Source organism: Pholcus phalangioides, unplaced genomic scaffold (genome assembly GCF_987345545.1).
Source record: "Pholcus phalangioides strain wild (caught in Gottingen) unplaced genomic scaffold, Ppha-v1.0 ptg000041l_1, whole genome shotgun sequence".
Taxonomy (NCBI): Eukaryota; Metazoa; Arthropoda; class Arachnida; order Araneae; family Pholcidae; genus Pholcus; species Pholcus phalangioides.
In genome coordinates, this window is record NW_028301627.1 from 887203 (window position 1) to 914923 (window position 27721).

A 27721-nucleotide genomic window follows, 5' to 3' on the forward strand; every position below is an offset into this window, starting at 1 on the left:
TACTTCGTCCGCAGCGCGTGATTTTACCCCAGCGCATGCGTTTCGCGACGCTGCTTACGTCAGATATGGTGAGCGAACCCACGAACGCATTCAGCGATCAATTGACATCCACCTTTCGTCTCCTCTGGAACTCAGAGCGTGAATGCGTTTTTCGCGATTTTCACCCTCTAAACGTGGTTTGCGACACCAGGTTCCATTGCAATTTTTGTTGCTCTTGATACCTAGTAACAACCCTCTGAGTTTGTCAATCCATTAACTGTTAATGGAAGTATTTCCCAAAGTGGGCGATATCGCCCCCTGACGGGCGATGGAATGGTCCAAGGGGGCGATAGAACCTACTGATTTAACATAGGATCCTATGGGATTACTTGAGTTGGGGGCGATGAGAGGAAAAAATTTCTGATGAAGGGGGTGATGGAACAAAAAGTTTGGGAGACTATGGGGAACATCCTGTAGACAGGTCATTTGAGTTGTCCGTGACACGTTTTGTGACCCACACTCTCCATCAGGCGGACCACCCTTGCCTTAGATAAAGTCAAATCTGAGAAATATTTATCGGTATATTTTTGGATAAACCGATATTTATTTAGATCCGAAAGACATTTTTAATTAATTTACAGTTCAATGGGATTATTGATTATTGAGCCAGTCCACCAGTCCATAACAGCAATAAAAAATATATTTATTCCTAGAAAGGAATTTATCGGTCCCGGATTCCATATAAGGGACACTGAACTCCCCTTTACTTTTCCCGTTTTTCCCATTAATCCCTGGATTTCTGGAAAATATCGCCTTTAATTAACAACGCTAACACAACTAAAACAATCTCGTCCAGACATGTTCACGTTTTTCCTGAACGGCTTCGCATTCATCTTGCCGTTATGCAATTTAAAATCTAAAATTTTCGTAAAGCATTACGAAGACTGCAACTCACTGAAAAGAGCACTCCCCGGTGCTCCTTTTTTTGGACTTTTAATAAACTTAAATTTATTTATTTTTTCCAAGTTCAAAATTCCTCTTCGGAGATCCCTGCACGCATGGTGCCGTACTTATATGGAGAGGAACAAGGGTGCTCGACGCCCGTCACCTTCGATTAAGTCAAATCTCAGTCGGTCTAGAGAGAAGTAAAGATTTGTTTAGATCACACACACATGCTCAACCCATGGCCCATCGGTCAAATGTGGCCCTTGGAGTCATCTGATGCGGCCCCGAGACCTCAAACCCAATTTTGCGAAGATGAACTAAGCGGCACATTTTCCGATTACTTAAGGGATCCGCTTCATGTTCACAGATCACTTGAGTTACCCGCGGCACAGTTTCAGACCGATCAAGTGATTTGTGGATCACTCCAGCGGCTCGCGGAAAATTTACAAATCACTTAAAAACAAGTGAACCGCAATACCTTCCGAAATCACTTAAGTGACCTGCAGCGTATTTTCAAATCATTTAAGTGACCTGCGGCATATTTGTAGATTACCGGAGTGGCCTGCGGTACATCTACAGATCATTTAAATGACTGGCGACAAAAATCTCAGCTGCCCGCGGTGCAGTTCCACATCATCCAAATTACCTGCGGTACCTTTTCAGATGACTCGAGTGATCCGCGGCACATTTTCAAATCACTTATATTGCCCGCTACACGTTTTCCAACCAGTGAAGTGGCCCGCACTCTCCTAAAGGTTCGGCACCCGTGATTTACATCAGCGTTTCCCACTAGTGTCCCGTATTACGGGAGACATTCCAGTATTTTCAGTTGCTCCGAATGATAATTATTATAATAATTATGATTGTAAATATAAATATTCATCTTACGTATTTGTCCGGTTAAACGTTATCCTTCATCAATTTTTCAGCAATTTGAACTACAATTAGGGATTTTGACAACGTTTTTGATGAAAATTGTCGACGTCCCGTATTTTACCGTTTTTTCCTCAATGAAATATGGTCATCCATTCATTCGAATGCTTTTTTCGTCAAATATATTTTTACTTACTGCGATTTATAGTAGCTATTTATTCCCCCCCCCCTTTACCCATTTTTGCAGTAATTAACAAATTCGTCATAAATTACATCTTAGGGCTACAGTTACAATCAGTGATGTCCCGTATTTAGGAACGCAATGTCCCAAATTTTCCTTGATGAGGTATGGTCAACCTAAGTATGAATGTACAATTTTTATTTGAAGCCATATGGACATTAGTAACATTAGTAATATGAATTACAACAACTGAATAGTACTTCATTCAGTTGAAATGGAATTATCAAGTCTGCCTGCGGACCAACGGTTGAGAAACAACGATTTAGACCAGTGCCATCTTAACGCATGGGCCCACTCGGGCAAGGCCCGGGGGCCTCAAGAGAAGAAGGGCCTCATCAAAATGAGATCCGGTTGAAATTTTCTAGAATTTATCAGGTAAAGCCTCAGAAAAACCACTGAGAAGGTCACTGAGATGTAAACGGTGTAAGTGATCTATAAACTTGCTTAAGTGGTCACTCAAGTGATATTGCAATGTGCTGCAAAGTCACTCAAGTGATATTGCAATGTGTCGCAAAGTCACTCAAGTGGTATGGCAATGTGCTGCAAGTCACTCAAGTGATATGGCAATGTGCTGCAAGTCACTCAGGTGATATGGCAATGTGCTGCAAGTCACTCAGGTGATATGGCAATGTGCTGCAAGTCACTCAGGTGATATGGCAATGTGCTACTTCAGTGAGATGGAACAGCACCGTGGATTACTCAAGTGCTCTGGAAATGTGTCGTGGGCCTCTTGAGTGATCCGAAACTGTGCCCCAGGTCAAAGTGACCTGTAAATTTGCCGCGGGACGTTTAAGTGCTCTAGAACAGCGGTTCTCAACCTTTGGGAGCCCGCTGTCCAGTTTCATTTGTTTTTGCAAGGGGAAGGTCCGGTCAAACTCACGAATAACGGCCGCAACTAGATATTTTGCCACCCGGGGCAAACCAGAATTTTGGTGCCCCTTGCCACGTAGAAGGAGCAGTTAAAGAGTAATTCGGAGCCTCTTCCGGTCCAGCGCCCGGGGCACCAGACCCCCCTGCCCCCCCCCCTCCCCCCTAGTTGCGGCCCTGTCTGTAAATACGCCGCGCGGAACTTATGCGACGCGTGGCATTGAAATCATTTCATGTCCACATTGGCATTGAATCGCTTAGTTCATTTTTTTTCTCCCAGGAAAACATTTGGCCCACGGGCCATGGGTTGAGCATATGCTTCACAAACCGGAAGGCAACGTTTCTTTCCCTCATTTATGCTGTTCTTTCCCACCTTTCCTGATTTTGAACTGAAACATCTCAGTGAATATTGTACATAGAAACGTGGAATCATTATTATTATTCTTGGCCTCTGGGTTATTTTGCTGAACATGCTATGTATGCTCTAATCTAAATCGAGGCTATAAAAGCAATAAAAAAAAATCGATTTACATCTAAAAATAAATCGATATTTATTAAAGATCTATAAAAATATCCGATATCGATGATATTCTTTGAATAAATAAAGAAAATATCGACATCGTGTACAAGAAAAAATATTAGCTAAGGAAAGCTTTCTTGTTAATGTTATTATTATTATTATTTCTTTTTGGCAGAGACCGTTTCTTTATAAATGTCGGCCCCGTCGTTTCAGTTTTCCACGTCGGCAATAACACCTATCATTTACGGGCAATTTTAATGATGTTTTCGAAGCTCGTTATCTTTTTTCTGGGACTTGTCGGCCGCGAAGAAGACATTAATCACTAAAATCTTCGTTGATGGTTGTTAGGTGATGCCTTAAACATACTCTTCTTCTTGCCCTAACGCTATATTTTGCAAAAAGAAACAACATGGCGACCTTTTTTTTTCTTCTTTCCTTCGATGTCTGCCGTTCGAAACACGTTTTACAGATGAAAGACGTTTTTATATAATTATTACTGATTTTATTTTTGTGTTTTTCAATTTCTCATGGTTAGCACGGCCATTATTACTATTATTACAACGCAACGCCTTCGTGATTGGTGACCCGGTGTTTTATCAAATGTTTGTATTCGAGTCACAAGTTTCGTGTGATGGAAAAATTGTTTGAAAGGGGAAAACACGAGTTAAAAATCTTAAAAATACATGCGTGAAATATTAAAAAGGGGATTAAAACTTAAAAACTTGAAAAGGGATTTCTGTGTGGTTGGGGGAAAAAAATTGCAAAGATTGTTTTTCTTTCAAGAAAATTCAATACGAAAGTCAAGTTCGCATTAAAATTGGTATAAATACGTCTTCATATGCGCTGATTTCGGCCGCTTTGTTTGATGGAAGGTCGTAGAAGTGTCACTATCGATTTCAGTAGGATTGTGTTTGAATATAAGCATTGATTGTAGTTTCCGTTAAAAAGACCATAGGACAGTAGTTTCCGTTGAAAAAGAATATAAATCACAGTAGTTTCAGTTGAAAAGGATATAGAGCACAGTAGTTTCGGTTGAAAAAACTGCAAATTGTTGTTTCAAATGCAAATGCAAGGCCACAACAGGCAAAATGCCCAACGAGGTGACTGATAAAAAGATGCCCATAAAAATTTGGGTGTCATATATTAAAAAAAAAACAGCAACCCAATTAAAAATGCAATTAACACAAATTATAAACAATATATACACATGATAAAATATTATACAACGCCCATAAAGAATACTTATGGTTGTCTTATTCTAAGAATGGATAGAGCTCTTCTCGATTTACCCCAACATGTTTATCGTATTTCTTTTTAAACGTGTCAATTGTGTTACAATTTACTACCTCCGGGGGTAAGCTATTCCATTTATTAACAACCCTATTAGAGAAAAATTCCCTGCGGCACCATAACCTTGCATTGTCCCTCACCAATCGATACTGGTGTCCCCTTGTAAAAGCAGTCGATTGGCGGTGTACTAAAAGTTCATGGTCCATCCTATCCATCCCATTTAAAATTTTGAACACTTCGATCATATCTCCTCGACACCTGCGTTCATCTAAAATGTAAACATATTCAAAAAATGAAGTCTCTCTTTATAACTCAAGCCCTGTGTGCCAACAAGGACATGCGTAGCTCTTCTCTGCACCCCTTTAACCAATTCTATGTCCCTCTGTAGGTATGGTCTCCAAAACCTTACAGCATACTCCAGTCCAGGACGAACTAAACCTCGAAAAAGCGGAAGAATGACTTTAGGAGAACGCGAAGAGACCTTTTTGAAAATGAGACCAAGCATTCGATTCGATTTTTTGACCACCGCTGAACAATGTTCAGGAAACCTAAGTCGCTCGTCAATGAGAATTCTCAAATCGGGTCACCGTACTTGCATCCGGGATAGTGACACCATTCAACTCGTAAGAGAACCGTGGGTTGTCCGAACCAAACTGAGCGACCATGCACTTGTCAACGCTAAACGTCATGCTCCATTCATTTGCCCATGCTGCAATCCTGTTTAAGTTTGTCTGGAGCAACCATCCTATCGCATTGATTCCCGATTACCCCCATTAGCTTCACATCATCTGCGAATTTGCTAGTAATCCCATCGATAACCTGATCGAATTTACCGATAAAAAGTGAAAAAAGTATGGGGCCAACGACACTTCCTTGAGGAACTCCACTTGTGACGTCTGTCCAACCCCGTTCACCATAACTCGTTGCGACTTATCTCTTAACCACGATTCTATCCACAAGTTGCCCACAATCCCAATCTCGTGTAAACTCTTCAAGAGTTTACCATGTTGGACCCGATCGAATGCCTTCTGGAAATCAAGGTAAACAACGTCGACATTTTTGCTCTTACCCAAAGCCTTAGTCACGTAATCATAGAAGCAAAGGAGGTTAGTTACACATGACTTCCCCTTCCTGAACCCATGCTGATTATCCGACAATACATTATTCTCGTCTATCCACTTCACAAACTGCCTTTTGATGATAATTTCCAAAATTTTCGAGAGGGAGCTCGTCAAACTCACTGGACGATAATTTGACACCGCTTCTCTACAACCCTTCTTGAATATCGTTTCCGTTAAAAAACCTCAGATTAGAGTTTCCGTTGGAAAAAAAACGCAAAACTTTCCTTAAATAACACAATTTTTTTTTTTAACGGAAACTAAAATCTGTGATCTAAAAGGGAAAATACAATCTTTAGTTTTTTTTTTCAACGGGAACTACACAATCTATAGTTTTTCTCAACGCGCGCGAGAACTACAATCGATAGTTTTCCACAACGGGAACTACGATCCTTGTTTTTCAATGGGAACTACAATCTATGGTCATTTACTTTCTGTACAAACTTTCTTCTGCACAAATTGCAGTTTCTGTTGAAAGACCACAGATTGTATTTTCAGTTGAAAAGACCACAGATTTTAGTTTTCGTTGAAAAAAACCACAAATTTTGTCATTTCTGTTTAAAAAAGACCACAGATTTGATTTTCCATTGATTAGACCAGTGGTTCTTAACCTTTTTTACTTAAACCTGCTTGACTCGAGGAGCCCTTTTTGTGAATAGTTTTCATGGTAGAACCCTTGTAAGCCTCTTTTTTTATTTGCTTATCAAATTTGTTAATTTATTTTATTTCCCTCGAGTGGAAGCGGAGCCCCTGGGAAGTGCACACGGAGCACCGGTTGAGAACCACTGGATTAGACCATAGATTGTAGTTTCCGTGGAAAAGACCAATAATTATAGTTTCGTTCCAGTTTCCAACAGAAACTACAATCTGTGATCATGTAGTTTCCGTTTAAGATAGCGCTAATTGTAGGTTCCGTTGAAATGCCGCAGATTGTAGTTTCTGTCGAAAATATTATAGATCTTAGTTGAATCTCCCGTTGAATAGACAACAGATTATAGTTTCCATTGAAAAAAAACCCGCTGATTGTAGTTTAAGTTGAAAAAGACCACAGATTCCGGTGAAAAAACCCCACAGATTTTAGTTTTCATTGAAAAGACCACCGATTGTAGTTTCCATAGTAAAGACCAGAGGAGCTGCAGTTTCTATTACAAAAGCCCGTCTAGAGCAACGATTCTCAACCTTTTTTTTGACTCGTGGAGCCCTTTTCAGTATATAATTTCTGCCCTTTTTGCATATAATTTCTATCTCGGACCCTTGAAGACCTCTTTTTTTTATTCATCTATTTTATTTACTGATTTATTTTGAGCTCTATGCGGTCGGGCATTATCATCCTGGAAAACAAAGGAATCTCCAATGGCTCCAGCGTAAGGGATGACATGAGGTCGCAGTATCTCGTCTGCATACCTTCGGGCCGTCAAAGTGCCATTCCGAATGATATGCAGGTCCGTACGTCCGCCTATGCTGATTCCACCCCCATACCATCCAACCAGCTCGTCTGTATTATGACCTTTCACGAACGAATGCGGGGTTATTTCGAGTGCCCCTGTCCCTCCATACCAGAACACGTCGGATGTCACACTCCAGACTGAATCGGGACTCGTCTGTAAACAGCACTTGGCTCCAATCACGTTGCTCCCAATCTCGATGTTCAGCAGCCCATCTTCTTCGGGCCGCACGGTGGCGTGGGGTCAACGGAATGCAGACCATTGGCCTACGTGCATAGAGCCCTCCCTCACGAAGCCGATTACGTACTGTTTAGCTGGACACCCTTCGTCCTGTTGCCAAGAGCAACCGTCTTTGCAGCTGCGTAGCATTCTCTGTTCTGGTTCGACGGGCTTTTAACCGTACATACCGGTCATCAGTTGCTGTAGTGGCGCGTGGCCGACCTTGCCCTGGTCGACGTCTAACATTTCCTGTTTCTTGGAATCGATTCCACAGCCTTGCAACAACACTTCTGGCGACTCCAACAGCGTCCACGACACTACGTTGTGTTTGCCCGGATTCCAGTCTGCCTATAACACGCCATGCCATGGATTCCGGTAGATCACGTTGTTGAGACATCCTCAAGTCACCTTGTCTCAAAAAAAAATACTGCGCAATCGAATTTCACAGTAAAACAGACGTTTCTGCAACATCCCGATTTCTGCCCTTATCTCCTTTTTGACGTCATGAACTTTGATTTGCATATGAAGTTTTCTTCTTCCGTTTCCTGCTAGGCTTTAAATTATGGATGATTCATTTTATGTTACTTATCGGTATACATCTTTGCGTAATTTTGTTAAAACCATGTGCTCCCCTAATTGTTTTGAGCAGTGTAGAACCTATGCTGTGGGTCGTCATCATGGGGAACCCTATGCATGGTTCGAAAAGCGTAGGCGCTTCTGAAGGGTGGCTGTGCCTAATTGCATTAAAAATGCCAACCCTTGTTCCCCGACGCCTGCCTTCTCAAAAACATGTTGGACGAAAAAAAAGACGATGAAAAAACGTTAAAAAATACAATATTAGAAAAAAATATATACAGAGCTTCAGATTATGAGCTCAAGGAAGCACGAGGAAAACTATATATTACAGGAAAAATACAATAATTACACCACTTTCCTCATTTCTCTTGTATTTTTTCCTACTATAAATATAAACTGAAGAGCCAAAAGAACTGGTATAGGCATGCGTATGCAAATATAGAGATATGGAACCAATCAGAGTACGGCGCTGCGGTCGGCAACGCCTATATAACACAACAAGTGTCTGGCATAGTTGTTAGATCGGTTACTGCTGCTACAATGGCAGGTCATCGAGATTTAAGTGAGTTTGAACGTGGTGTTATAGTCGGCGCACGAGAGATGGGACATGGCATCTCCGAGGTAGCGATGAAATTTGACGACCATTTCACGAGTGTACCGTGAATATCGGGAATCCGGTAAAAAATTAAATCTACGACATCGCTGCGGCCGGAAAAAGTTCATGCAAGAACGGGACTGACGAGAATCATTAAACGTGACAGACGTGCAACCCTTCCGCAAATTGCTGCAGATTTCAATGCTGGGCCATCAACAAGTGTCAGCGTGCGAACCATTCAACGAAACATCATCGATGTGGGCTTTCGGAGCCGAAGGCCCACTCGTGTACCCTTGATGACTGCACGACACAAAGCTTTACGCCTCACCTGGCCCCAACAACACCGACATTGGACTGTTGAGGACTGGAAACACGTTGCATGGTCTGACGAGTCTCGGTTACAATTGCTTCGAGCTGATGGACGTGTACGGGTATGGAGACAACCTCATGAATCCATGGACCCTACATGTCTACAGGGGACTGACTGTTCAAGCTGGTGGAGGCTCTGTGATGGTATGGGGCGTGTGCAGTTGGCGTGATATGGGACCCCTGATATGTCTAGATACGTTTCTGACAGGTGACAGGTACGGGTGCCTGAGTGGCATGGTGGTAAGATGCTTGTCTACCATCGTGAAGGTTGTTGTCAGGGTCCCGGGTTCGAACCCAAGGGAGGATATAGATAAGATATTTTCCCTAACGTACCCGAGGCGACCACCGATAGACAGCGCCTTCACTTCCAACCCATCTCACTAATGGCAGTGAACTGCAATATAGCGATATGGCCAGAGTTGGTGTTTGGTGAAGTAGTAGTAGGTGACAGGTACGTAAGCATCCTGTCTGATCACCTGCACCCATTCATGTCCAATCATGTCCTGCACCCATTCCGACGGACTTGGACAATTTCAGTAGGACAATGCGACACCCCACACGTCCAGAATTGCTACAAAGTGTCTACAGGAACACTCTTCTGACTTTAGACACTTCCGCTGGCCACCAAGATCCCCAGACATGAACATTATTGAACATATCTGGGATGCCTTGCAACGTGCTGTTCAGAAGAGATCTCCCCCCCCCTCTTACTCCTACGGATTTATTTACAGCCCTGCAGGATTCATGGTGTCAATTACCTCCAGCACTACTTCAGACATTAGTCGAGTCCATGCCACGTCGTGTTGCGGCACTTCTGCGGGCTCGCGGGGGCCCTACACGATATTAGGCAGGTGGACCAGTTTTTTTGGCTCTTCAGTGTATATGCATAAACAGACTATTGAAAAATATCTTAAATTGCAAAAAAATTAAAACATTGTGAAGTTCTAATCGAAAAGAACACACAACACAGATAAACACACTCACATTGTTAGGCTTTATTGTTAGTTTTTCACATTGTATTTTTTATCCACTGAAGTTTCCCTTGGGCAGATCACTTAAATTGAAGTTTCTATTGAAAACAACTCGAAATCGCAATTTTATTTGAAAAGATCGGAGACTGTAATCATCATTATAAGACTGTGAACTGCAATCACCGTTGTAAGACTGAACAGCAATCACCATTGTAAGTAAGACCGTGAGCTGCAATCACCAGTGTAAGACCGTGAGCTGCAATCACCATTGTAAGACTGCGAACAGCAGTTTTCATTGGAAATACCATATGTTTTAGATACCACCAATATAATAATAAAAACTAACTAGAGAAATGTTCTTTAACAATTTTCTACTAGCGGACCGGTGAAATTAAGTGAACGATTTCGTGGACCGGCAAGGGAAATAATTTGTGATCTGGTGAAAAATTTGTGATCTGGGGGAAAATTTCCTCACCATCGGACTATATAATGAATCATAAATCATTATAATTCCATATATTCACACTCTACTATTACACGTGCAAAAAACAGCGGTGAGTTGGGACTCTACCAGGATTAAAATTGGTTGTTGGTATAAAACCGGCGTGTAGCATGAAAATGAGCAACAAGCTGTACGGCGAGGGCTCAATCTTTTGAAGAGCGCGGACCACTTCATTGGTTTGGAAACCTGTTGCCGGCCACTTGAGTTACTCTGGAAATAAGCCGGGAGCCATCTAGAAGTGTGTCGCGAGCCACTTGAGTTATGAAGGTTTCGACAGCTGGCCGATGCGAAGGTAAATCCAGGATAGAAAATTCAACTGGCCTAGTGGAGCATCGAACTCACGTCCTCGCCCTTGCCGTTCGAGTGCTTCAGACCAATAGACTACAAAGCCAACGAATCCTCTTTCCTTAGAGCTCCTGTGCGCTGAACGAGGCCGTACACGGACAGCCAGACCTGACTCGGGTTAAAGTTCACAACACTTGAGTTATTCTGGAAATGTGCCCGCGAGCCACTTCAGTTATCTGGAATTGTGTCGCGGGTTACTCAGGTGATCTAAAAGTGTGCCTCGAGCCACTTGAGTAAGTCTGGAAGTGTGCCTCGAGCCACTTGAGTAATTCTGGAAGTGTGCCTCGAGCCACTTGAGTAATTCTGGAAGTGTGCCTCGAGCCACTTGAGTAATTCTGGAAGTGTGCCTCGAGCCACTTGAGTAATTCTGGAAGTGTATCGCGAGCTCTTTGAGTTAACTGGAAGTGTGTCGTGAGCTCTTTGAGTTGATTGAAGTGTGTCGCGAGCTCTTTGAGTTTACTGGAAATGTGTCGCTGCTCTTTGAGTTTATTGGAAGTGCGTCGCGAACTCTTTGAGTTTACTGGAATGGTGTCGCAAGTTACTCAGATGATCTAAAAGTGTATCTCGAACCACTCAAAGGGAGGGGATCTGAAAATAATGGACGAGCCATTTGAGTTATCTCCACACACTAACACACCAGATCACTTAAGTGATCTGAAAATGTGCCAACGCTCACAACCCTTTATTTTATCAAAATTTATCTCAATTCTAGAATTAGTCGTCTTTCAGTGTTTTCACCCGTTTTCGTAAAATGATAAACAGGCCACAACAAAGCTCCAAGGGTAAAATGTGGCCCGTGGGAAGCGCGTTGATGACCCCCCCCCCCTTCGACGATTTATTACATCAACCGGGTTTACGGAAAATTCACCGCCAACAATTCACCGCCGGAAAATTCACCGACAACAATTCACCGCCATGCAATTCACCGCTAGGAAAATTCACCGACAAACAATTCACCGACCAACAATTCACCGCCATGCAATTCACCGCTAGGAAAATTCACCGACCGACAATTCATCGACCAACAATTCACCGCCATGCAATTCACCGGTAGGAAAATTCACCGACCAACAATTCACCGCCATGCAATTCACCGCTAGGAAAATTCACCGACCAACAATTCACCGCCATGCAATTCACCGCCGGAAAATTCACCGACGACAGTTCTATGCGAGTCAGTTAGCGAGGGAATGAGCGATTGAGTTACTGAGTGAGTGACCCGGTGAGTAAGTGATTCAGTGAGTCAGTGAGCGAGTGAGTTACTGATTCAATAAGCGAGTAAGTCAGTCCGTAAGTGAGTGAGCGATCTATTGAGTGAGTAAGTGCCATATCCTAAAGATATGGCGGAAAGTTTAAATAATGACTTTATGAGAAGAAATTCAGATGATACGGATTTGGGTTGCTGTATTTTTGAAATATATGACATCCATATTTATTGTGGGCATCTTTTTCTCAGCCACCTCGCTGGGCGTTTTGCCTGTTGTGGCCTTGTATTTGCATAAATTACAAATTGCTGTTGCCCAATACAAGATAGTATATTCAACAAAATTCCATTAACTCGGTTTTACTCAGAAACTTCTAATGGAATGTTAAAAGGGATAATAACAGAATTAAAAGATATTAAAAATGCTTACAGAATTAAAATACAGACAGTATTTAATTAAATACAGAATTAAAAATGCTTAAAATCATCTTCTGTTATCACTTTGATGTTATAAAAAAAATCGCTGATCATCAGTAACCAATGGATTTTTTTTATGATGAACTAGCTGTTACCCGCGATTTCACGTGATGTACTTTCAGGAATCCCGCCTTAGTGCGTATCTAGTATATGTACTCTATATTTACTATATACGTATATATATATACTTCCTATGCAACGGAAATTAGTGACGATTTTTTTATTACGGGAGTCGGTGACGTTTTTTGAGTGATGGAAATCTGTTACGTTTTTGTGTTACGGAAGTCGGTTACGATTTTGGGATCAAGTTTTCATTTAACTCTTGCCGCTGTGGTGGTCGAGTGGTTATAGTGCCGGACTCGTGATGCGAGGATCCGGGTTCGAACCCCACAGTGGTGGTCGGCTGAAGTTGGTTTTCTGTGGTTCCCAACTTCAAGGCGCAAATGCGAGCCGATCTCCCCGTAAAAAGTCTCGCCACAGAGAGCAACAGTCCTACAACGATAAATCGTTCAATCATAACACTTCACTCATAGTTAGAAAAACTGGGGGCAGATGACAGCACTACACATAACAAGCATTACACAGAAACAAACTTTACGTCAGGTTGCACTACACGTACACGCACATTCCCGCATTCGTTGGGGGGGAGGGTGCATGTGTGGTGTAGCAGTAGTAGGTAGGGCCTCCAAAAAATGGCTCGGGGATCCATGATGTTCTTAAGTCAGCCACCTCGTTGGGCAATTTGCCTGTTGTGGCGTGGTATTTGTATTTGTATTTGAATATATCGGGACCAAGTTATGTGCATGTACCCAGAGGTTCCCACATCCTACAGCAGGTCCCCTAAGCGGAAATAGATGGCGGGCCCCCAAACCAGCGTTTTCACGGGCCCCTCTGTGCTTAATTTATAGTGTGAAAATATCACAAAGGATAAGAAACGTTCCGGCCCCTGTCAGCCCTGCCATCGTGGGGGTCATGCCGAGAGGTATGTATACGTAAAATATACATATATCACCAGTGCTCCCAACATACAGGGTCGGGGTACCCGGGAGATTGCACATACACCTTCATGGGGAAGTTAAAAGGTTCCATTTCCAGGGGTCCTTGATGGAACTCATTGTTTTCTTGCTGGTTTAACATTGACAAATTTGCGATAGCGGAAGCCCAATGTATATCTAGTCTCAGGTCCCATAAAATTTCCGAATTCGGTCACGGGTAATTGCGGGGGGGGGGGGGGCTGGATTTTATTCGTTGGTAAAATGAATATTTGCAGTGGCCTTCACAGGGGACGCCCGATTAGCTTCCGAGTCAGGGGTCCCGTTTCATTTTGGGGGCACTGGATGAATCTCATTCTTTTCTGTTGTTTAACATTGTAGAATTTTCAACAGCACAAGCCCGAGATAAATCCAGTGTCTGTGTGTCCCACTAAAAATCTGCGTATGGGGTCCCCGTTACTGGATGTGGGCCCTGGATTTTATTCGTTTTAAAATTGATAAAAATTAAAAATTTTCGTGGCCACTCACAGGGGGTATGTCCGACAATCCTTTAGGTCGGGGCCCCATGGAAAAGTTGATAGGTTTCATTTCGGGTGTCCCTGGATGAATCTCATTGGTTTTTGTTGTTTAACATTGTAAAATTTGCAACAAATCGGTAGCCCGAGATAAATCCAGTCAGGGCCACCCCCCCCCCCCACTAAAATTCAACGAATCGGTGTTTGGGACCCCCATGGGGAAGTTTTCTGGGGTTACTTGATAAATCACATTTGTTTTTTGTTGCTTTATTATTATAAAATTCGCTTCTTCAGTAAGCTGGTGCTTTCACGTGTCCCTTTCCATAGCACGCTGATGAAGTGGGACGAAATAAATAAGATATGTTGTGAATAGAAAAGGGGGGGGTGGGGTTTGACAGATGGCAGGGGGGGGGGCAGAGCCCCCTAGTACTGTATATAAACTAACATGTCATGCCTGATTCTTCATCGCCGAGCCAAAACCGCTGAAGCTGTAAATATATCAAATTTTGTGAATAGTTTTTTTCACGACGTAAAGACTCACTACTCACTAAGAAATGGTTTTTCCATATTCGATAACCTAAGGGCGTCATAAGAGTGGGGATCAACGTTGAAATCATGCCGAGCCGAAACAGCTGAAGCTATAAATATGACATTAGATCAATATTGTAATATAGACTCATTGAGAAGGGATATGTTTTCGGAACAATCGGATTTTTTAATCATTTGTGACACTACTACGTTAAAAAAATTAACTAACTAACCAATTCACTCACTCCCTCCCTCACTCACTAACCAATTTACTCGCTCGCTCAATCACTGACTCGATCACTCGCTCAATCACTCACTCGGTCACTACTGGGTCACTCACTCACCCGCTGAATCACTTACTCACTCGGTCACTCAGTCACTACTGGGTCACTCACTCACCCGCTCAATCACTTACTGGGTCACTCACTCACCCGCTCAATCACTTACTCACTGGGTCACTCACTCAACCACTGACTCGGTCACTCAATCACTGACTCGGTCACTCGCTCAATTACTTACTCGATCACTCGCTCAATCCTCTACTCACTCGGTCACTCGCTCAATCACTTAATCACTCTGTCACTCGCTCAATCACTTACTCACTCGGTCACTCAATCACTGACTCGGTCACTCGCTCAATCACTGACTCAGTCACTACTGGGTCACTCACTCAATCACTGGGTCACTCACTCTCTCGGTCACTCAATCACTGACTCACTTGGTCACTCAATCACTGACTCGGTCACTCGCTCAATCACTGACTCAGTCACTCAATCACTGACTCGGTCACTCGCTCAATTACTTACTCACTTGGTCACTCAATCACTGACTCACTTGGTCACTCAATCACTGACTCGGTCACTCGTTCAATCACTGACTTAGTCACTCAATCACTGACTCAGTTACTCAATCACTTACTCACTCGGTCACTCAACCACTGACTCGGTCACTCGCTCAATTACTTACTCACTTGGTCACTCAATCACTGACTCGGTCACTCGTTCAATCACTGACTCAGTCACTCAATCACTGACTCGGTCACTCGCTCAATCACTGACTCAGTCACTCAATCACTGACTCGGTCATTCGCTCAATCACTTACTCGGTCACTCGCTCAATCACTTACTCACTCGGTCGCTCAATCACTTACTCACTCGGTCGCTCAATCACTTACTCACTCGGTCACTCAATCACTGACTCGGTCACTCGCTCAATTACTTACTCACTTGGTCACTCAATCACTGACTCACTCGGTCACTCGCTCAATCACTTACTCGCTCAATCACTTACTCACTTGGTCACTCAATCACTGACTCGGTCACTCGTTCAATCACTGACTCAGTCACTCAATCACTGACTCGGTCACTCGTTCAATCACTGACTCAGTCACTCAATCACTGACTCGGTCACTCGCTCAATCACTGACTCAGTCACTCAATCACTCACTCGGTCACTCGCTCAATCACTTATTCGGTCACTCAATCACTGACTCGGTCACTCGCTCAATTACTTACTCACTTGGTCACTCAATCACTGACTCGGTCACTCGCTCAATCACTTACTCACTCGATCACTCGCTCAATCACTGGGTCACTCACTCACTCAGTAACTCAATCGCTCACTCCCTCGCTAACTGACTCGCACTAAAACTGTTGTCGGTGAATTGTGGGTCGGTGAATTTTCCTAGCGGTGAATTTTCCTAGTGGTGAATTGCATGGCGGTGAATTGTCTGTCGTTGAATTTTCCTAGCGGTGAATTGTTGGTCGATGAATTGTTGGTCGGTGAATTTTCCTAGCGGTGAATTGTTGGTCGGTGAATTTTCCGGCGGTGAATTGTTGTCGGTGAATTGCTGGCGGTGAATTTTCCGGACACGCATCAACCGTTCATTGAAGAGGAAGGGTTTCAGTTTGAAAAATTCTCAAAATATACACTCATTGCCATAAAAATTTGCGCACCCAGGAGAAGTCGTCAAAATGAAACGAAATTTTACACATGCAAGTACTACTTTGATATAAGTAAGTGATTAGAAAATCCAAGAAAAAGGATCATTTATTGCAGAAAAAAGTACAGATAAACAGAAGTTTTAGTACTCTGTTGGACCCCCTCTAGCGCGAATGCACGATGCGATACGAGCGGGCATTGAGGCATACAAGTTGCGTATGATGTCCTGAGACATCTCGTTCCACAGTTGCTGTAAATGCGCCTCTAGTTCGACCAACCTCGTAGGCTGTCCAACTTGCCGTCCCAAATGATCCCAGATATGATTGATTGGTGACAAATCTGGGGATAGAGCAGGCCAGGGAAGGGTGATAATGTGGCGGAGGCAGTCTTGTGACATCCTTGCTGTGTGTGGCCTAACATTGTCTTGTTGAAAAATGGCTCCTGGGAGTCCTGCCACGAGTGGCAACACATGTGGCTGAAGGATGTTATGGACGTATCGCTGGGCTGTCATTGTGCCATGGATCAATATTAGGGGTGACCGTGTATCGTAAGCAATGGCACCCCATACCATGACACCAGCTGTGGGAGCGGTGTGTCGCTGTAAAGCGAAGGCAGGATTGAAGCGTTCACCACGGGGCCTCCACACACGAACACGATTGTCATCACTGCTCAAGTTGAATCTCGATTCGTCGCTGAAGACGACCTGGTTCCATTCCGTTGCAGTCCAATCCCGTCGTGCTCGACACCACTCCAAACTGAGGCGTTGGTGGGTGGGTGTCATTGGCAGCACACGTAATGGGCGCCGCGATACCAGATGTCCTTCAGCCAGGCGCCTTGCGATGGTTCGGGAAGACGCAGGGGCCCGTGGTGAAGCTGCTGCCTGTGTCTGGATTGCGGCCAATGAGGCAGTTAGCTCTACGCGTGCGTTTCGGATGATGTGACGGTCTTCTCGACGATTGGTCTGTCGAGGGTGTCCTGAACCTGGTCGCCGTGTAAATGACGTCTCTTCTGTCCACTGAGTCCCAACACCTCCTCACAGTAAAATCAGAACGGCCTAGTTGACGAGCTACTCTCCGAGCTTCCATCATCCCGATGATTCTTCCCCTATCGAACTCTGACAACTGCTCATATGGTCTTCGACGGCGGCGTAACGGCATGTCTACCTCAGCATTTCCTTTGCAAACGATTAAATACACTCCAGCAAGCTCTGCTTACCTGTTTTATACTCCAAGGAGAACGAAGTTCAACGCCCTCTAGTGGCATTACGCAATGCGCAATCACGCTGCATTTCTAATCATTTGCATATCTGCCCGACATGTACCTTCAGGCCAACTTTCGTTTCTATCCCACAATTATTTCTTGGTGCGCAAATTTTTATGGCAATGAGTGTATTCAAAAATCACTCCGTACCAGTTTCGAGAGTGAAAATACAGTGTGTCATGAAATAAAAAAAAATCTAAATTTTTATACGACCCCCCCCCCCGTTCTCCTCTAACTTTCAATAAGAAAGTTGTGGCCCTGTTTTTTCCTGAGGCTAAAAGAAAATCCATATTTCCAAGTGCAATATTCGCTGAGATATTTATTTCAATTGAAAAATCTGATAAAAGTTAGGAAAGAACAGCATAAACCAAGGGCGCTCAACCTTTGGGTCTACTGCGGGTCACTTCATTGGTTTGAAAACGTCGCGGGCTACTAAAGTGATCTGGAACGGCACCTCAGGCCAGGACGGTCTTAAGAGCATCATGGGGCCCCCCCTCCCCGGTCCAAATGAGTTTTCCGAGGCCTTACCAGGCAAATTCTTGAAAATTTCTATCAGATCTCATTTTTGTGAGGCCCCTTTTCTCTTGTGACCCCCGGGCCGTGTCGCAGGCATGCCCTCCTCCTCCAAGTATAGTTCTGATAGGGCTCCAGGCTCCAGCCCAAGAGCCCGAGACTAATCTTATTATTTTTGATTTTACACTATGAATTAATTACAGGGTGGGCCCGTGAAAGATCTCAACGTGGAGACGGCTCCAAGATGTGAGGGCGGTAACTGCAGGCCACTTAAGTGATCTGAAAAACTCCGCGGGTCTCTTGAGTGATTTGTAAATATGTCACGGAAACTTTAGTGATCTGGAACTGTGTCGCGAGTCACTTACTTGAATGATGTGGAACTACACCACGAGGACTCACTTTTGGGATCTGTAAATGTGGCGCGGGTCACTTATAGGCTCCAGCGTAGTGCCGCGGGCCATTCAAGTGATGTGGAACTGCACTGCGAGTCACTTAAGTGATCCGGAAATCATCCGCGGGTCATCTTAAGTCATCTGCAAATGGGCCACTCGGTTCATTTCTACAAAATTAGGCACGAGTTCACCGGACGCAACAGATGATCCCGGGGACCACATTTGGTCCGAGGGCCATGGGCTCAGCATATGGAGGCACAAACTAACAGACAGCGCTTCTTTCCCTCATTTATGCTGTCTTTTCTGAAAGTTCAAAAATATCTCCGCGAATATTGCACTTTAGAAACCTGAAATTTTTTTTCTTTTTCGTTAGCCTCAGGGCAGCAACTCCCAAATCAGAAGTTAGAGGGCAGCAGGACCGTATACAGGGTGCGTTCCATGAGTAATGAGACCATTGATTGGGGACAGCACATCCATATTCAAGCTTTTGTGATTTCTGGTGCTAATCACGACGACATCACTACTGAATCTCAGATGACGTTCAACCAACTGACTAGATGGCTTAATGAGAACCATCTTGAGATGGGGGCCGAGAAGACGAAGTTTCTTTGGCCCCATCCTAAGAAAAATACACCGCGCATTATAATCAACAATACCCGCAATTGGCCTTCGAAGCAAATAAAGTATCTAGGAGTACATATAGATAGCCGGCTTAACTTTATGCCACACTTGATGAAACAGATTGACAAAGTTCACGAGACTCTGCAGTTGCTGCGAAGAGTTGCCGGACCACGGTGGGGGCCTCCGACGGAATTTCCGGAATATGCTCTACAAGTCGGTGGTGCAGCAGCAATTATCTTATGGATGCGCTTCTTGGTATCGGGATCCTACGCAGAGGCAAAGAAGAGGTCTGGATATCGCCCAGAGACCATTTCTGCTTTATGTTTCAGGGGCATACGTCACCACGGCCAACGCCATCTTATATGTGGCAACTGGGAATCCACCTCTCAGTAGTTTTCTTGATTACGAGGCGCGCAGAACACGACTGCTTCACCTCGACGAGGATATTGTGGTGGCAGCTAGACGACTGCGAGTTGCAGACTTCGAAAAGACGCTCAAGACCTAGCCTCAGCACCCAAGTATGGACATAGCGGTAAACCAGATAATACTGTCCAATAGTAATCTTGTGATAGCGTCCGATACAAGACTAGTTTTTACGGATGGTTCAAAGACTCCAGAAGGAACCGGTAGTGCATTCGTGGTTTTGCGGCAGGATGGCTCTCGTGAAGTATCTTGGATGAGAAGGCTTGCTACTGAGACCAGTGTCTTCCAGGCTGAGGTATATGCAATTTTACATGTAGTTCAATGAGCGCAATCCGAACAGCATCCAGTGCTCATATTTTCAAACAGTGCATCAAGTCTGTGGGCCATAAAAAATCCACGTTCACCGTATTACAACGTCAGAGAGATTCGTCGCATCCTGTGTGGAAATCCAAGAATACGGTTGGCCTGGGTGAAGGCGCACTCTGGAGTAGCTGGCAACGAGCAAGCTGACCAACTTGCTAAGGAAGCCGTTAATCTTCAAACTCCAGGTGAACACCCATGGCCAAGGAGCTTTGGTCAACGCTTATTGCGTGAGGATCTGTTGAAGACGTGGCAATGTAGTTGGAATTCTAATGCGGCCAAAGACGCATATAAAGTCCAACGACGGGTCCGTTGGCACCATTATGTTTGGCCCAGAGGAAAGATAATAGTGGTAACAGAGCACGGTCCATTTCCGGTCTATTTCGAACGGTTTAAGCGCTCAACTCACTCTGCTTGTAATTGTGGAGCTTCTGGATCTCTCTGGCACTATGCAACGCAGTGTCCAATGACGGCTCAGTTCCACTTTGGTAAGATGCCAGAGTCTTATACCTTAGCCTGGAAGATAAGGACTCTTCGTAGTCCTACGAACTTTCACCGCCTCATAGGTCTTGTCAGGTTTCTGGAGCAGAACGTTCACCATATGCACGACAAAACCAGAGGAGCACGTGAACCGAGAGGAGGCACCGACCCGACGTATGTGCCATCAAGGGAGTGCAGCAGTCAGGTGAGACAGTACGATTTGCGGCCAAGACTGAGAGGAGTTACTGACGTCACGCACCCGCCCTCGCGAGAGAGCGGCAGCCAGGCGATGATTTACAACTTGCGGCCTAGACAACGGCGGACCGATACTAGACCGATTCACTACTGAAGACCGATACCGACAATCGAACTGATATGTGGGAGCTGGACAATGGATGGCTTGGCGCGTTATCGCGATGAAGTTTCAGCGCACGACCCTCCTTTTCAGCACTTCCAAGTAAAAAGCTGCATTCACAGTGGTCTCGGTAGGTACAAATTCGTGGTGAGCAATGCCTCTGACATCAAAGAAGGCAATGAGCATGGTTTTGATCCTGGACGCGTCACATTTTTCGTCGATTCGGGAGGTTGATGGACGTCCACTGCGGGGTTCGTCAGCGACATCCTCTCGGCCCTCCTTGAATGACTTGTGCCATCGGTGAGAACTTGTGATTTGGACAAGATATCACTCCCAAAATTAATAGAAACGTTTCGGTGGCGGACTTCCCAAGTTTAACGCAAAATTTGATAGCGTAACGTTGCTCCATAGAACGATCCATCGCGCCGTCTTACATTAAGCTCAAAATGGGACTATTTCCGGCAGCTCGGAGCCGACCAGTGATGGTAACATCGTCAAGCAAAATTTCCCTTTTGACTAAATTTTCCCCACACATTCCCAAATTTGTGCTGCCATCTATTGGTGGAAATATGTAATCAATTATTTTACACTAGAAAAGCATTTGTGTGTGGTGGTGTTTTGTATTTATATATTTTTTTCCAACAAAAATTCTTTTGTTTGATGACCTCTCAAAATTTCCCACAAACGCCAAGAAATTTCCCATGTGGATAAATTTTGGCCAATTTTTCCCACGAGCTACCATCACTGGAGCTGACTGAGAAAATGGGTGCGTTATGAAGCTACCACCCCCCCTCCACCTAGCCCAGCAGGTTAGAGGGCGCTGCGGTGTATAGTCGCGTCTGGAAAAAATTGGTCTCATTACTTATGGCACGCACCTTGTAAGAATTAAAATTCTTTTCATGACACACTCTCAAATCTGTGCTGGGTACAGAGTGATTCTGGAACCTCTACAGCGAACAGTTGATGAGATTAGGACTTACTGGACACCCTGTATAAGGATGATAATTGCATAATCTAAAAATTTAAATTGGGTTTCGAATGTACTTGAGATGCCAATTAGCTAATTATGATGGATAATTTCTATTGTTGTAATCTAAAATTAAGAAATTGATTAATTTTTTTGTTTGCTCCTTCAAAAGCTTCCCATGGAGGAGGCTCGACGACGACCCGACCACAAACTCACCATAATCATCACCACCCGAGGAAAGACGTCGAGCATCAACTGGACAGCAGCAACAATGGCAACCACAGGCACGCGGCGACGGCGGTCGACATGGGCAACAGGCTGGTACCGACGACGACCATGTCGTCGACCTCTCCAGCGCCGTCGTCGAGGAGGTCGAGCGTCGAAGACGACGACTTGGACGTCGGCGACAGCGGCTTGTCCGGCAGCTCCAAGAGGCGACGGACCAGGACCAACTTCAACGGCTGGCAGTTGGAGGAACTGGAAAAGGCCTTCGAAGCATCTCACTACCCGGACGTGTTCATGAGAGAGGCCCTCGCAATGAGGCTGGATCTCATCGAGTCCAGAGTGCAGGTGAGTGTGACATCATCTGTAGAGAATAAACATCTCGCTCAATCCAGGGCCCGTGGGCTAAATGTGGCTCTCGGGGCCATCAGATGCTGAACGCGACTTCGAACCAAACTTTTGAACCAAGCGGCATCTGTTCAGAGTACTTAGTGAACCGCAGCGCATTTTTAGTTCACTTAAGTGAACTTAGGTTCAGGTTCTAAAGTGACCCGCGGCACATTCCCAGATCACTTAACTGGCCCGCGGTATATTTACTGATCACTACAGCACAGCTCCAGAGCACTTGAGTGACCCACGGCACATTCCCTAGTCATTTAAGAGACCCGAGCCATATTTAAAGATCACTCAAAGTGACCCATGTGACAGTTTCAGAGTACTTAGTGAACCGTGGTACATTTTCAGGCCGCTTAAGTGACCCGTGCCACAGTTATAGAGCACTTGAGTGTCCCGCGGCAGATTCTCAGATCACTTACGCTACAGAATATTCACAGTCGCTTAGTGGGTAGGGCGTCATAAGCTCATGCAGATTGGTCTTCGGGAAGTCCTTAGGAAACCGACATTGGGCGTTTCGCCCCCTGCACACTTCGCCGTCGGAAATTTCACCTGCCCTGACCGAGTGAGTGACCACGCAAGTGACTGAATGTGTAAGTGACCAAGTGATTGGTTAAGTGACCGTATGAGTGACCATATAAGTGGTTGAGTGGCCGCATGAGTGAGTGACTGTATGAGTGACCAAGTAACTGTGTTATTGACTGTATAAGAGAGTGAGTGAGTAGCCGTATGAGTCACCAAGTGAGTGATCGTATAAGGGACCGAATGATTGACTGTATGAATAAGTGCGAGTGATTGTACGGTCGACTAAATGACCATATGAATGAATGACTAAGCGAGTGACTATAGGAGTGAATGACCGTACGAGTGACTGTGTGACCAATTGCATGACCTCATGAGTGATGAAGTGCATGACCGTATAAGAGACCAAGGGAGTAATCAAGTTATTGAGCGTATGAGTCACCACACTTACTTGGTTTCTCACATGCTCACATATTGTGACACTCATTTGTTCGCTCATACGGTCAGTCACCCCCTTCGATTTGTCTCTCATGCAGTCTTGCACCCACTCATCTGGTCACTCACATGGTCACTCTTCTACTCACTTGATTATTCACACAGTCTTGGCAGGCGAAATTTCCGTAAACCTAGGAAAGAGGGTATTTTTGAAAGCTTCTTTCGTCGCCAAGTCGTTTCATTATTGCTCTCCCAGCCAATGAAAGGGTTCCAAGGTGACGTCTTCAAAAAGTAGTGACAAAAATCACCACTGATTCTGATCATTTAAATGTGAGTCAATCAATAAAAATGAAATAAATATTAATATTTTGAACGCCAATAGAAGCCAAGAACGAATTTAATAATCCTGCAACCCTAGAGTGTTTGAGTGATGTCATTCAAACAACACATGATCATGTACAGCACAAACAAAGAGAGGGGAAAGAAAGGAAAAGAAAGTGAAAAAATAAATTAAAAAAAAAAAAATAGATATCGCCAAGAAGCGCGAGAGGCGATGAGTAGCCACCTGTTATGATTTTTAATAATTTATTGTGGCTTTGATAATTCCATCCCGCTGCTAATTTTTTCCTTTGTTACGTGTTTCTGGGTGAGACGAATGTACTGAAATTTTTTGCATAATTTTTTGAGGACACGTTGGGATCCTTCACTTGTCAGTTTAGTTTTGCCTTGGCGCAGTACAGGGGTGCCAAAAATGGCACTGAAGACACCTGTAGAGGGGTGTTTGATGCGTGATCGCTGAACTCTGGTTCTCAAGACCGCTTCACCGCTGGGTAAAAAACAGGAATTCGCGTGGCGTGTCCTACCCAAGTCGATTCTTACTCTTGCAGGTTCATTCACAAGAGGCGGATTCACGATTTTTCCGCCCGCGGGCACTACACGAATTTTGCCGCCCTTCTCCTATTCTTGTCTAATTTTCTTTCTTGAACACTCATCTCTCGAATTCGACACCCCCTTTTTTAAAACCCGCTTGCCCCCACACTCCTGTAAACACGTCTGTCCCTCTAAGTCACTCTGTCAATCACTCCCATGCTTGCGTACTATTTTGGTCTCTCCCATTATCACACACTATCTTCGCCAAACTTTTGGTCACTCACGTAAGTGCACACACACGCTAGGTCACTCTTTTTGGTCAGTTCTATGCTTGCCCACGTCCTAGATCGGCGATTTCCCAAAGTGTGGGCAATATCGCCTCCTGGTGGGCGATAGAACATAGTTTCCCGAACTTTTCATTCCATCGCCACCTTCTTCAGAAATTTTTTCCTCTCTCATCGCCCCTCAACTCAAATTATCCCATGGGCTCCCATGTTGTAACCGTAGCTTTCATCGCCCCCCCCCCCGGATCATTCCATCGCCCACCAGGGGGCGATATTGCCAACTTTGGTAAACACTGTCCTAGAATCTAGATCACTATTTTGATCATTTACATTTCTGACTATGCTGTCTAGATCACTCTTTTGGTCATTCACATGCTTGCCACATGAGCTCAGAGTCAAGCTTTTGGTGGATCACTGACCTATTCCGTTGCTTTCTGAGTCATTCTTTTGGTTACTCCCATACTCACACACTCTCGAGACCACTCTTTAGGTAATTCATATACGTGTACGCGCTCTAGGCAGTGCCGGGCATGGGCCCGGAGGCCTCAAAAGAAGAGAACTGCCCACAAAAAATGGGATCTGGTTGAAATTCTCGAGAATTGGCCTGGTAGGGTCTCAGAAAAATCATTAGGCCCGGAGGGACACCCATGATGCTCTTAAGACGGCCCCTGTCTCTTGGTCACTCGTTTGGTTTCCCACTGACCTGGCCCCTCGCTTTCTAGATCACGCTTTGGGCCATTCACATGCTTGCACAGGCTTTAGGTCACTCTTTTAGTCATCCACGCGCTTGCACGCTCTTGTTCACTCACATGCTTACCAGCAGCTCTCTAGATAAAACAGTATGGTCACTCACCAACCTGGTCCTTCTCAAAGGCGAATTTATGGTGGAGCTACACAAATTTCACCGCCCTTCTTTCATTCTACTAATTTTCTCGGCCGTTCATTTCTCGAATTTGCCACCCTGGGCCATAGCCCACCGAGCCGCTGTCCCTGTAACTACGCCACTGCTTATCACACAATCCATAAACAAATGGCCCAACTTCAAATCCCGGCTTGGACATGTCCAAACATTCGTCGTTGCGACACACATTAGCCACCGAATAAATCAAATCATTCATCATCCGGGGAACGTGACGCACATCTAACCAAAGAAACAACGCAACGCAATCGAAGTGTTTTATAGTCGATCCAAAACAGATGGCACCACCGTCGCGATTAATATTTACAGCCCTCCACGTATCACCAAAACAGTGACCATCCGTTAAAGATAACGAATACAAATGGGGGGCCCCCTCTACTTCCGGGTCCCGCATCGCGAATTATTAAAACAAAAGAGTCCCAACAACAAACGGTTAAATTCGATGAGGAGGTTCTTCTAATTGCAGAGCCGATGAGCGGGGGACCTCCCTCGGGGGAGGGGGGAGGAAATAGTCCTAAAAGTGACCACCACGGATGAAAGTCCGTTTCTTATTCCTTAAGTGGTCAGTCAGTATAAACGGGAAAGGAATTTCCTTAATGGAGTGGTTTTCGCTGTTGCGGTTGAATAATAGCCCTCGAGGAAACAATTGGTATTAGGTGCGCCCTGGAGAGGGAACAAACAACGGGAGCTTGTTGTTGTTGTTGTTGTTTTTTGCGGCTCTTAAACAACGGGCTCTTCATTTTGGTGCGGCCCGTTTAGGGAATTTGCTCGCAAATGGTCATCCGCTGTTAGGGGATGGCATCTAAATATTTTTTTTGTCTCTTGTCCGTAAAAGAGGGGTTTACGGAAACTTTGCCTCCGACATTTCGCTCCCGAGAATTTCGTCAGCTTTGACCGTACGAGGGATTAAGTCAGTGACCGTATGAGCAAAAGTGGCAAAGTGAGTGACTAAGGGAATGAGTGAGTGAGTGACCATGGGACTGACCGTATGAGTGAACAAATGAGTTGGTCATTTACCCCCTTCCTCGTACATTTCACCCTGACATTTCGCTTGCCCTGACCATATGAGGGACCAAGTGAGTAACCAAGTAAGTGATCGTATGAATGATAAAGTGAGTTGGACATTCGCCTCTGATATTTCACCTGCCTTGACCGAATGAATGACCGCATGAGTAATCAAGTGAGTGACCAAGTGAGCGGCTGTATAAGTGACCATATGAGTGATCAAGTAATTTGGACATTCGCCTCCTTCCCTGACATTTCGCCTGCCTTGACCTTGACCGTATGAACAATAAAGTGAGTTGGACTTTCGCCCCCGACACTTCTCCTGCCTTGACCGTGTGAGTGACCACATGAAAGACCATATGAGTCACCAAGGGAGTAACCAAGCGCATCATAACCGCATGAGTGACCAAGTAAGAGACTGTGTGAGTGACCAAGTAAGAGGCTGTGCGAGTGACCAAGTAAGAGACTGTGCGAGTGACCAAGTAAGAGACTGTGTGAGTGACCAAGTAAGAGGCTGTGCGAGTGACCAAGTAAGAGACTGTGTGAGTGACCAAGTAAGAGACTGTGTGAGTGACCAAGTAAGAGACTGTGTGAGTGACCAAGTAAGAGACTGTGTGAGTGACCAAACATATGACTGTATGAGTGATCAAACATATGATTGTGTGAGTGACCAAGCATATGACTGTGTGAGTGACCAAGCATATGACTGTATGAGTAGCCAAGTGCATGACTGTATGAGTGGCCAAGCACATGATTGCATGAGTGTCCAAGTAAGTGACTGTACGTGTGACCAAGTGCATGAACGTGTGAGTGACTTCTACGGTCACTCACTTGACCACTCATATGGTCAGTGCAGGCGAAATGACAAGTGCGAAATTTCCAGATCCCGTAACAGCGGACCCCGATCTACAAAGCTTTTGCTTCTTGGTCCAAGAAACATTTCTCGCAGTTCGTGTAGCCACTGCATAATACAGCAAGGGGCTCTCAACTTTCAGGAGAATGCGGGCCACTTTATTCATTTAAACGTGTCGCGGGTCACTCAATTGTCCCCCCCCCCCCTTCAAAAAATGTCATATCTTTTTCTAATGAAGTTGGCTTCAGTAGCCGCAAACTAAGGTGAAAAGTTGCTCGCAAAATATCTGGGCTTGCCAATGAGGCTTTTATGGGGACGAGATATCTCGTCGTTGC

The 27721-nt window shown here is 44.7% G+C and overlaps 1 protein-coding gene across 1 annotated transcript in view; it reads left to right on the top strand.

The window, feature by feature from the left end:
* Positions 1–27721, top strand: part of LOC149065024 (uncharacterized) — an 83473-nt gene that overhangs the window by 37608 nt on the left and 18144 nt on the right. The window contains exon 2 of the mRNA XM_089254372.1: positions 22056–22453. Coding sequence (XP_089110498.1) covers positions 22056–22453 — 398 coding nt within the window. The remainder of the gene's footprint in view (positions 1–22055; positions 22454–27721) is intronic.